The sequence below is a fragment of the Stenella coeruleoalba genome (genome assembly GCF_951394435.1).
Source record: "Stenella coeruleoalba genome assembly, chromosome: 5".
NCBI lineage: Eukaryota > Metazoa > Chordata > Mammalia > Artiodactyla > Delphinidae > Stenella > Stenella coeruleoalba.
The window spans coordinates 76,656,455-76,669,834 of record NC_137150.1 but is presented as its reverse complement, the minus strand read 5'-3'; the positions used below and the strand labels follow the sequence as shown (position 1 = coordinate 76,669,834).

Genomic DNA, 13,380 nt, shown 5'->3' with positions numbered 1-13,380 from the left:
TTTTTTCAGAGTTTGGAGTTGTCTGCTTACTATTTTCTGCAACTCTAGCTTATTTCCCACCACGACCTCCTCTTCCTCCCAGTGTTGCTGCAGCTAGCCAGCGGCTGAGTTATCGGCGGAGCTTTTGTAGATTATTAAGGTAAATATACTTAAAATCACTTACTGGTTTTGACTAGCACCTTGAAGATAATTCCACATTTCTCTAAGATAATTTAAGATAGTAGTTTTTCAACAACCTACTAATCAGGTTGTAAATAATTGATAAAATATTGGTTAAATATTTTAGAGAGATTTCTTATCAGAAATCTATCTTTAAAAATTGCCCAGGACAGGAATAAAGATGCAGATGTAGAGAATGGACTTGAGGACACCGGGAGGGGGAAGGATAAGCTAGGATGAAGTGAGAGAGTGGCACTAACATATATACGGTACCAAATGTAAAATAGATAGCTAGTGGGAAGCAGCTGCATAGCACAGGGAGATCAGCTTGGTGCTTTGTGTCCCCGTAGAGGGGTGGGATAGGGAGGGTGGGAGGGAGATGCAAGAAGGAGGAGATATGGGGATATATGTATATGTATAGCTGATTCACTTTGTTATACAGCAGAAACTAACACAGCATTGTAAAGCAATTATACTCCAATAAAGATGTTTAAAAATTAAATAAAATAAAATAGAAACAAAAAAAATAAAATAATTAAAATTGCCCAAAGCAAAAACCTCTATAGTTTTTGCCTTCTCTATATACCACCCATATTTAAAAAATCAAACCTTTTGTTTAAATAAGTTTCTTTTATAAGGAAACATCATATAATAGTATCTGTGAAATCATGTGTTTTATGTGTTTATTATATTTTTCCTAATATGCAAATTATTTTTATTCATTATGTGTTTCTTGATACACATTAAAATAAACAAGTGCTATTTAATACAAAGTGAATAAAATAAATAATGTTTATTTACATATCACCTAAAATCATCTTGAACCTCCAGTGGGATCATATTTTGAGAAACTTAATTTCTAATTTTACTTTATTTTATTGGTACAACTTAAATTCGATTAAATTCTACACTTGAAGGCTTCAAATACTTGAAGGCCCAGTACTGAATTTGATTCTTTGGATATATAGACCATTTCTGATGATTATGATTTGTAATTGGGCCACTAGAACTTATGTTTTGGATTTTTTTCTCCAGTTAGTTGTGATGAGTTTTTATTGATTCATCAACAACTCTCGCTAGTTAGTTCTTTCTTTTCTAGTCTTCCTCTCCCACCAGATGGTAAGTTCCTTGTGGTCAAAAACTGTCTTTGTATCCTACATATTAATAATGTCTGATAGGAATATAATGGGAGCCACATGTGTAATTTTAAATCTTCTAGTAGCCTTATTTTAAAAAAGTAGAAAGAAACAGGTAAAATTAATTTTAATAGCATATTTTATTTAACTCAATATATCTCAAGTATTATTTCAACATGTAATCACTATTCAGAATTATTAATGAGATACTTTACATTTTTTTATTCATAGAAAATCTTTTAAATCCAGTGTGTATTTTATACTTACAGCACATCTCAATTTAGATGCTACATTTGCATTAGAAATCTAAATGGTCTGCATTTAGATTTCATTAAATTTACAATTAAAACAGTTTTCATTGAGCAGTGTCTCCCATATTACACTATTTATCTAAAGTTAAAAATAACTACCTGCAGTTTTTCAAATTTTGAATCAATACATCTTTGATATTATTTGAAAGGTCTTATATTCTACAGGCAATTGTTTGGGGCTTAATTGAAGATCTTTCACTTCCATAGAATACATTTTTTTCTCTTCATAATTTTAAACAAAACTTCCATAGCTAAAAGAACAATTTATTTTACCATCTCTCCATCTAAAAATCTTTTTCTTCTTGTGCAGGAATCCAAACCATTTTATAGCTGACCAAAAGTATAAGCTCAGATCTGTTAAAAATTGTTTAAAAATGTTTGTTGAACATTTAATTTAGATTTCAGACAACTAATCTTCTTGATTCTTTTTTGACTTTAAGAAGAAACTTCTTATAAAATTTATTGTGTAATTGTTGAACATGTCCCTTAATATTATCCACTTAATTATCCTAAAAATTTTTTTCCATAACAGACATCAATTTTACTCTGCTGCAGTAAGTTGCATCTACCATTTATTGTGAAATTTGCATCATACTTCATCTCGTAGTTTTCTTCCTGCATAAAATATTCATAAGCAAATTACAATGTTATATCAGTGTGTAAAAAATAATGAGAACTGAGTTAGTTCATTGACACCAAGAAGATCAGTGACGGGTTATAATACTAGAAACAACATATGCTACCACGTGCACACTACAGTAATATCTTACCCAATGCAGCAGTTAAAGTGAAATGTACTTCTGCCAAAACAATAAAGTTGTGTTTAATGGAAAAATACTTTTCACTGTTTCTGTTTTTAAATTGGATTTTAATTAATTAAAATGAAGTAAAATTAAAAATTAGTTCTTTACTTGCACTAGTCACATTTCAAGTGCTCACTAGCCACATTTGACTAGTGGCTACCATGTTAGACAGCATAGCTATGTAACATTGTTTTTCAAACTTTGATTCATAGCCAACCAATTTAGAGGGTTGACCACCTTTTTTTGATTAAAAAAAGTAGAATGGAATAAAAAAGAATCGAAAATATTATTGCATCTCCTATAGTAATGATACATATTTTTGTGATACTTTTGTTTCAGTATTTATGTACTGAATATTGGTAGGTAGAATATTTCTCATTCTGGAGTACAGTAAAAAGTTTTTGAAAACAACATCTCTGTAGCAGCTAGTAAATTGCCTTCCACATAATAGGCAAGAAAATCATATTAGTTCTATTGAATTGTGATCAGTAGAACATATTTGTAAGATGAGAGTTAAAATGATACTTTTTTTTTTTAAGATGCTATTTAACTAAATTTTTCTCCATGCAGAGCTAGAGGTTAGAGAGCAATAGGTAAGGCTAGAGAGGTAGGTTAGGGTCAGATTACGCCATACTAATAATTTTGGACTATTCTGTGGGAAATGAGGAGTAACTGTAGGGTTTTAAGGTAAGGAGTTATGTAAAAGATTGTTCTGACAAGGAAAAAACAACTTAAAATGATCCCTTTGACCACAATATACCCTGTGTTTGCTTCTAATTACCCTAGAGTCAAGATCTTTATTCTCTGTTCAAACTATAGAGTATAAGATCTTTCTTCTCTATTAAAAACCCTTTACACTAATGCCTAACATTCCTTTGTCTCTTCCCACATTCATTCGTTTACTGTGCAGGATTGCCTGCTTCTACTTTGGGCTTTCCAGGGGACTTCTTTGGGCCTGCCACGCTCCATTCCCCTAACCTACCTGTGTAATTTTCCCTGGTCCTTCAAAGAACTCCTGATATCATTACTTCCTGGATTAATCAGAATAACTGCTTCTCTAGATGCTAATTCCATTGTCTAGGCAGAAAAAAAAAATCAGTGGTTATGCTCCAAAGGTTCCACCACAATTATTTATTTACTGTCCATATGATTCCCATCACTTAACGTGCGTTTAACCTGTGTAACCTAATGTAAACATTTTTCTCCCTTTATGTATCAGTTTAATGTTTGATGATGGTGGTGGTTGTCTTTGCCTTTTAGACTTCAAGAGTGGAGAGCTGAGTTGAACGTGTTCCTTACTTCAGGATACATGAACAGGATACATGAACACGTTTATTCATTCATTCTTTTATTTATATTTCTCACTCCCATTCCCTTCTCCCTACCTAGGATACCTCTCAAACGCATTTGACGTGTATCTCTTTGTGCTCTGCGACATGTGTGTTGTTTTGTATGTGCCTGTCTGTTTAATTTATCTAAATGATGGCACATCATGTATCTCATTCGGTTTTGACGTTTTTTCACTAAACACTACGTGGTTTTTTAAATTACTTTTCATTTTGGAAGTACAAAGGTAGAGTAGTATAACATCTGTATCCCCATAACCCAATATCAACAGTTACCAATTTATGACCGATATTGTTTCATTTGTACTGTACCCACTTCTCCCCTTCCTGTATTATGAAGCAAATCCCAAATGACAAATCATTTCACCCATAAACATTTCAATTTGTATATGTTAAAAAGATAGGGACTCTTTTTAACATAAATATGGTACCACTGTCACACTAAAAACGTCTTAGCAGTAGTTTGCTACTGTCAAATCAGTGTTTCAATTTCCAACTGTCTCATAAATGTCATAAGTTTTGGGTTTTTTTTTAACAATTTGTTTGAATCAGGATCTAGATTAGGTCCACGCATTGCAGTTGGCTCAAATGCCTTATAATTTGTAGGTTTCCTTTCCATCTCTCTCTTTCCCTTGTAATTTATTTGTTGAGGAACCAGCTCTCTTGTCTCCAAGATCTGGATTTTGTTGATTGCCTCTTTGTAGTACTTTGCCAAGTTCCTCTGCCCTTTGTATTTCCTATAAATTGTTAGCTAGAGCTATGTTCTGATTCAGGTTTTGGTTTTGGTTTTGATTTTACAAGACCACTTCATGGGTGATGCTACTTTCTTCCATCAGGAGGCACATGATACCTGGATAGCTTTCATTTTGTGACATTAGTGCTCTGTTTTCAAGATGTGTCCCTGTGCTATGTGTACACCTAGTTCTTTGTACTCCATGGTATGAAACCATTGCGTTTTGTATACCCACTTCCATTGTGTACTCAGATTGCCTCCAACTCATTGTCACCACAGATAACACTGCAGTGACATCCTGCACATCACCATAGACCTAAGAATTCTTTGGAAAACAGACCCCACAAGATTGCTGGGTCATAAGCTACTTTAAGCTTAATTTGCCAAGTATTGCCAAATTGCTCTAAAAAAAAATGCCTGCACTTGTCTATACTTCCATCCACAGTGCCCATTTCCCTATATGCTTACCAAACTTGGCATTATCCATCTTTATAATTTTCACTAGTCTAATGGGTATAAAGAAATATATCTTTTGTTTAATTTGCATTTTCTGGTTATTGATAAATTTGAGACTCATGTGGTTGTTTGCCATTTAGGTTTCCATCTACTGTAAATTCCTCTTCTGCCAGTTTCTCAGTGGTAGTTTCTTTTTCTTAATGATTTACATATTCTAGATATAAGTTCGCTGTTGATTTTTAAAAGTCAAATTTCTATTTGCTATCTGTCTACTAATTTTGTCAATGAATTCCTTATTTATCAACTTTCTGGTTTTTTCTTTCACATTTACGTTTTCTTCCCACCTAGAATCCACCTTAGTGTATGGTGTTAACTAATGATACAGGGTTTTTATTTTTCCCTCCATAAAGTGAACTAGTACCATTCACTAAACAATCCTTAGCCCTTTGATTTTTGTAGTGCCGCCTTTATTGTGGATTGAGTTTCTGTGTCTTAGCTCTCTTTTTTCCTTCATTGCTCTCTTTGTTCTTGAGCCAATACCATACTAATTTTATTACTCTGGATGTGCAGTTTGTCTTAATATCTGTCAGGACAAGGGCTTCCTTTTTCGTATTTTTAAAGGATGAGTTAGTGTTCTGAGGACTTTTATTTTCCCATATGAACTTTGGAGCAAATTTGATAAGTTTCTAAAAACAATTCAACTGGAATTTTAATTGTGATTGAGTTGAATCATGAATTCGTTTGGGGTGAATTGACAGCATAGACTCTGTCTCCATTTATTTAAATCATCTTCTGTGCCCTTATGTGCTTCACCCTCTCCCACCCATAGAGGTCTTGGGTCTTCCTCGTTTATGCCTAGATCCTTTATAGTTCACATTTTTTAAAAAATTGTTAACGGTATCTAATTTTTATTACATTTTTAAATTAAACTTTATTTTGAGATAATTATAGATTCACATGCAGTTGTAAAGAATAATACGAAGAAATAACATGGACCCTTTACCCAGTTTCCTCTAATGATACCATCTTAGAAAACTACAGTGCAATATCACAACCAGAAAATTGACATTGATATAGTAAAGATATGGAACATTTCCGTCACACGGCTCCCTCCTGTTGCCCTTTTATAGCCATACCTACTTCCCTCCCACTCTATTCCTTTAACCCCTGGCAACCACTAATCTCTTTCCCGTTACTATAATGTCACTTCAAGAACGTTATATAAATTGAGTCATACAGTAAAGAAAATTTTGGAGTTAGCTTTTTTCACCCACAATAATTCTCCGGAGAGTCATCCAGGTTGTTTTGTGTACTGGTAGTTATTCCTTTTTACTGCTCAGTAGTATTCTATGGTATGGATGTACACAGTTTGTTTAACCATTCACCTTTAATCTTTTTTTCCCTCCACCTTGTTCATCAGAAGAAACAGTAATTTATCCTTTCAAATAGGAGCTTTTTAAAAAAAAAAGTGAATCTGCCTACTCATTCTAGGAAATAATGTTAGTAATTCATCTGTATAATAAACATTGAAATTTTTAAACTATATGAACAAAAAGATTATTCTTATAAATATAAAAAATTTAAGGAATTTATTAACAAACTGACAAATATTTTCTATTTCTGATTCTGGTGTTCTAATTTCAAAATGACTTACTTTTTTCTATGAGTAAGAGTTTAAACTCTAGATTTTGAATTTGTAATAATGTTTTCTTTTACTCCTCTTTTACAGCAATTTGAGATTTTTGATGATTGCTTTAGCATATGCCATACCACTTGGTGTATTTGCTGGCTGGTCTGGAGTTCTGGACTTAATTTTAACACCAGTGCATGTCAGCCAAGTAAGCATTTTATTTCTTTATATCTTGTAGGTATTTTTAGTTCACTAAAATTATAAATACTGTCTACTTGTTCTTACTTTTAGCTTCAAGGCCTAGGTAAAACGTTATCCTGTGTCACTGCTGCAAAAGGAAGATCCTTACGAAATAGTTATAAATAATATTGATTTTCTTCCTGGATTTTGTTAACCACCATGAATTTCACATTTATTTGGGTATGATTACTTATGCTAATAAACAGAAAAATAAAGAAGGAAAATCTTAGAATCCTTGATTCTTGGTTTATAAAGATGAAGATCTCGTCATTAAATATATGGCTATGCCTACATCTAATCCCTCACTTTCTCTTTAGCCTCAGTATCTCATTTCCTTAAAAATAACCGTTTTAGGGCTTCCCTGGTGGCTCAGTGCTTGAGAGTCTGCCAGCCGATGCAGGGGACGCGGGTTCGTGCCCCGGTCCGGGAAGATCCCACATGCCGCGGAGCGGCTGGGCCCGTGAGCCATGGCCGCTGAGCCTGCGCGTCCGGAGTCTGTGCTCCGCAACGGGAGAGGCCACAGCAGTGAGAGGCCCGCGTACTGCAAAACAAAACAAAACAAAACCAAAAAAACCCATTTTATCTATACGCTTATGACATCCATTCCTTCTCCTTGCTTCCAAATAGCATGGTAGAAAGGGGTAGAAAGATTTGGAAGGTCAAATGGAAGAAATCCAGCACACTGATGTGATATTCCATTGTATGAATAAACAACAATTTGTCCAATCTGCTTTTGATGAACATTTGGAATGTCTGCATTTGGGCTGTCATAAACAGTGCTGTATGGATATTCTCATATATGTTTCTTGATGCACCTCTCTATACATTTCTGTTGAATATTTATCTAGGAATGGAATCGCTAGTTATAGGGTATGCCTGCTTTGATAGATGATGCCAAATTTCCCTAAAGTAGTTGTATTAGTTTATAGTCCGACCAGCAGTACATGAAATTTCTCCTTGTTGCACATCGTTACCAGCACTTGGCAGTGTTAATCTTTTTAAATTTAGACGTGCTGATGACTGTGCAGTTGTGTGCCATTGTGGTGACTTCCATGACATCTTTTTAAGTGACATCCTTTTTTGTGACATACCTGTTCAAGTTTCTTGCCCACTACTGGGTTACCTTTTTCTTACTGATTTATAAAGAAGAGAGCTGTGTGAAAGGGCGCTCCCCAGCAAGTCCTGGCTGCAGAATGGACTGCACATGTAAAGGGCAAAGCTACCAGAGACTTATTAGAGAGACTGTTGTGGGGTGGAAAGCAGAACAAATATAGTAGAGGGCAGGCAGTGCAGGACCCTTGAAGTTCTGGCCCAGCCAGAGTGGTATGACCTCATTAACACCTTGTTAATATCTTAGGCTTCTGCTGAGACACCAGAAAGGACAAACTTTAGAATCAAGGACCATACCCTAGGTAGAGTAAGGCCTATTCTACTTAGACCCACCATGAACAAAGCCTAAAACCAAGCCCTGACAAAAATTTGCAGAGGGGATAATTTGGAGATTGAGTCCTGCCAGGTGAAAGGAGCTTGGGAAACAACTTGGTTTCTAATATTCCTCCCTAGTAAAGCACAAAATCAAGCTTACACAAGTTCAAGGTAATTGAATGGCCTACTACACAAAAATGAACTATTTTATAGAAAGATAAAATTATCCAGAATCTCGATATTGTATCACCCACAGCATATAGTATACAGTTTTTTAAAAATTAGACATACAAAGAAACAGGAAAATATGGTTCATATTTTTAAAAGAAAAAAGTAGTCAATAGAAACCAATTTAGAGATAGTCTAGATATTGGATTTAGCAGTCAGAGCCTATAATGCAAAAGAGAGAGTGAGAGAAATCTTTTCTTGCTCCAAGTTCATAAATATATTCCCCTCTGTTATCTTGCAGAACTCTGTTATCCAGTACAGTAGCCACTAGTCACATATGGCTATTTAATTTGAAGTTTAAATTAGTTGAAAGGAAATTAAAATTAAAAAGTCACTTCCTCATTGGCATTGGCCACTTTTCAGGTGCTCAGTAGCCACTTGCCACTTACGGGTACCATATCGGACAGTGTTGACATAGAACATTTCCATCATCACAGGAAGTTCTATTGAACGGTGCTGTTCTAGAAACTTTATTGTTATTCCTGTCACATTTAAACCTAGAATTGAATTTTGTGCTTGTTGTAAGGATTAAGTTTCTTTTTTCCCACATAGTTCTCCATTAACCTCATATCAATTTTTGAAAAGATTGTTCTTTCCCCATTGCTCTCTAGTGTCATCTTTGTCATAATGAAGTGCCCTTATGTGCATGGATGTTTCTAAATTCTTTTTCTCATCTAGTTTATTTGTCTATCTCTGTGCCAGCACCAAATTGTCTTAAGTATTCTAGTGTTAGAATAAGTTTTGGTGTTTAGCAGAATAAATACTCCCCTTATTGGGATTTAGATTAGAATTTTATGAACCTATAGATCAATTCAAGAATTAACTTTTTTTGTAATAGTTCGTCTTCCAAATCATTACTATTATATCTCTCTTCATTTACTTAGGTCCTAACGTCTCTCTAAATCTCTTTTCTGCAAAAACACCGTCTATTTATTTGTTAGATTTATTCCCAGGTATTTGATGCTTTCTGAAGCTATTGTAATTGGTAACTTTAAAAATCCTATTTTCTGTTGGTTGGCATGTAGGAAGTATACTTGGTTTTTGAAAGTGATTGAACTACAGCTTGTCTTATATCCAGCAACCTTATTAAACTCACTTATTTATCCATAGATACTTTGGCCTCTCTGCATACATCTCATATCGGTTGTTACTAATGACAAATAGATGGAGAAAAATACATTTAATAAAATTCAACATTGAGATGATCATATGTTTTTCTCTTTTAAACTGCTAATTTGGTGAATTACATTTGTTGATTATAAAATGTTAAACTACCTTGCATTCCTGTACTAAATGCATTTTGTCAGTGATTTATTATACTTTTTATATATCACTGAATTCAGTTTGCTTACATTTTGTTTAGGATTTTTTGCAGTTAGGTTCATGAATGAGATTAGTCTATCATTTTTTTTATCTTGTCCTGCCATTTCAATTTTTTAAAATCTTTATTGAAGTATAATTGCTTCACAATACTGTCGTTAGTTTCTGTTGTACAACAAAGTGAATCAGCCATATACATACATATATCCCCATTACATACATATATCCCCCTATCCCCTCCCTCTTGAGCCTCCCTCCCACCCTCCCTATCCCACCTCTCTAAGTCATTGCAAAGCACTGGGCTGATCTCCCTGTGCTATGCTGCTGCTTCCCACTAGCTATCTGTTTTACATCCGGTAGTGTATATATGTCGATGCTACTCTCACTTCGCCCCAGCTTCCCTCTCCCCCTCTGCCTCCCCCTCCCCGTGTCCTCAAGTCCATTCTGTATGTCTGCATCTTTATTCCTGCCCTGCCACTAGGTTCATCAGTACCTTTTCTTTTTTTTAGATTTCCATATATATGTGTTAGCATACAGTATTTGTTTTTCTCTTTCAGACTTAATTCACTCTGTATGACAGACTATAGGTCCATCCATCTCACTACAAATAACTCAATTTTGTTTCTTTTTATGGCTGAGTAATTTTCCATTGTATATATGTGCCACATCTTCTTTATTCATTCATCTGTCAGTGGACATTTAGGTTGCTTCCATGTCCTGGCTGTTGTCAATAGTGCTGCAATGAACATTGTGGTACATGACTCTTTTTGAATTATGGTTTTCTCTGGATATATGCTCAGTAGTGGGATTGCTGGGTCATATGGTAGTTCTACTTTTAGTTTTTTAAGGAACCTCCATACTGTTCTCCATAGTGGCTGTATCAGTTTACGTTCCCGCAAACAGTGCAGGAGTGTTCCCTTTTCTCCACACCCTCTCCAGCATTTATTGTTTCTAGATTTTTTGATAATGGCCATTCTGACCGGTGTGAGGTGATACCTCATTGTAGTTTTGATTTGCATTTCTCTAATAATTAGTGATGTTGAGCATCTTTACTGCCATTTCAATTTTAGTGTCAAGGTTTTGCTAGTCTCATAAAGCAACTTCTGAAGTGTTTCCTCTTTTTCTATTATTGGAAGAGTTTGTGTAAGTTTAGTGGTTTGGGGCTTTTGTTTTTCCCTAAATATTTGGTCGAATTCGCTGATGAAGCCATCTAGTTTTCTTTGTGATATGAATTCAGTCTTTAATAGTTATAAAATTATTCAGATTTTCTACTTATTATTGTGTCAGTTTAAGAAATTATACCTTTCTAGAATTTGTCCACTCCATCTCAGTTTTCAAATTTATGGTATTAAGTTCTTCATTGTATGATATTATTAGGTCTCCAAGGTAAGTCATTGTATCATTCCAGATATTGATTTTCTGTATCTTCTTTCTCATATTTTCCCTTGAATAATTTCAACAGTAGCTCTTTAATGAAAGTTTATTTTTTATTTCATCAGTTTTTGATTTTATCTTACTTTTTTTCTAGTCTGTTTTCTTGAGTGATGTCACTTTGCTTTCATTTTTCTAACTTTTTAATATGAATGCTTACATCCTTGATTTTTAGCTTTTCTTCCCTAATACATGCACTTTAAGGCTATTTATGTCCTTTTAAACACAGATTTAGCTGCATTCCATACATTCTGGATTTTCATTATTATTGAATTTAAGATATTTTCTAGTTTCCAGAGTTATTTAGAAGGACATTTCTTAATCTACAAACTGTGGAAGATCCTCTAGTTCGTTTTTTCTTAAGTCCTAGCTAAATTGCATAAATGTGGTCATAAGGATGTACTATGATTTCAGTATTTTCAAATTTGTTGACCCAATTTTTGGTGAACTATTTTCTATAATTCTTGAGTGTAGTGTTTTATATATGTCAACTAGATCAATTCTGTTAATTGTGTGTTTCGTATCTTCTATCCCTTACTCATTTTTGTCAGCTTGTTCTATCAGTTACTGAGAGAGGTGTGTTAAGATCCTACACAATTATTTTAAATTTGTCTATTTCTCCCTTTTATTTCTGTCAATATTTTCTTTATATATTTTAAGACTGTGTAATTAGGTGCGCATAAATCTAGAATTGTAGTATCGACTAATGAATTGAACCTTTCATCCGTAGGAAGTTTTTCTTTTTTTTCTGGTAATGCTTTTTTGCCTTAAAGCCTATTAGTTGCACCAGCTTTCTCTTCATTTGTGTTGGCATGGTATACCTTTTTGCATTTTTTTACTTTCAAACTTTCTTTAGGTACACCTCTTATAAGTAGGATATCATTTTTTCTTTAATTCAGTCTGATAATCTTTGTGTTTTAATTGGAATATTTAGTCCATTTGCAGTTAATGTAATTATTGATAAATTTGAGTCTAGATCTACCACCTTACTATTGGTTTTTATTTTTTTCCAGTCCAGTCTATCCTTTTTCTCTTCCTTCTTACCTTCTTCTGGATTAAGGATTTTTTACTACTCTTTTTTCCCCCTTTATTAGCTTGGTAGTTATAGTCTCTTTTACTATTTGGTGGTTACCCTAGAAAGTACAGAATGTACACTTCACTTATTAACATCTATTATAAATTAGAACTTTTACCTCTTCCAGGACTGTCCAAGGTCCTTAGAACCCTTTCACTCCATTTAAGCCTCTACCATACTTTGTGCTATTATTGTCATATATTTTAAACTGCCCAAGACACATTTTTATTGTTATTTTATAGTCAATATTCATTTAGATTCAGTCTCATATTTCCATTTTGTTGCTCTTCATTCTTTCCTTAATCTTCAGTCTTCCATCTGTGATCATTTTTCTTCTGTCTAAAGAGCATCCTTGAGAGAGAGAGAGAGAGAGAGAGAGAGTCAGTGTGTGTGTGGTGTCTGTGTGTGTGTGCATGTGCGTGTGTGTATGTGTATTTTGTGTAGGTCGGCTTACAACAAATTCTCTTGTTTGGGGTTTGTTTTTTTACTTTGGTCTGAAAATGTCTTCATTTGACCTTTGTTTTTAAAGATTATTTTGTATTGCATATAGAATTCTTGGTTAGCATTTATTTTCTTTTGTTTATTTGAAAATACCATCTTCTTCTGGCCTCCATTGTTTCAACCAAGAAGTCAGCTCTCAAATTTAAAAGCTTGCTGCATTTAAGATTTTCTCTTTGTCTCTTTGTCTTTGGTTTCAGCAGCTTAACTAGGTGGCAAGTTTTTAAAATTTTATGCTGAATGGATAAAGAAGATGTGATATATATATATATATATATATATATATACACACAATGGGATATTACTCAGCCATAAAAGAAAATGAAATTCTGCCATTTGCAGCAACATGGATAGACCTAGAGAATATTATGCTTAGTGAAATAAGTCAGACAAAGACAAATACTGTATGATACCACTTATATGTGGAATCTAAAAAATAATACAAATGAATGTATATACAAAACAGAAACAGACTCACAGATATAGAAAACAAACTAGTGGTTACCAAAAGGAAGAGGGAAGTGGAGAGAGGCCAAATTAGGGGTATGGGACTAAGAAATGCAAACTACTATGTATAAAATAGATAAGC

The 13,380-nt window shown here is 33.9% G+C and overlaps 1 protein-coding gene across 1 annotated transcript in view; it reads left to right on the top strand.

Annotated features, from left to right (window-relative positions):
* The window catches only part of SLC49A4 (solute carrier family 49 member 4), a 102,540-nt gene that overhangs the window by 42,080 nt on the left and 47,080 nt on the right, over positions 1-13,380 (top strand). The window contains exons 4-5 of the mRNA XM_079922596.1: positions 10-139; positions 6,674-6,782. Coding sequence (XP_079778722.1) covers positions 10-139; positions 6,674-6,782 — 239 coding nt within the window. The remainder of the gene's footprint in view (positions 1-9; positions 140-6,673; positions 6,783-13,380) is intronic.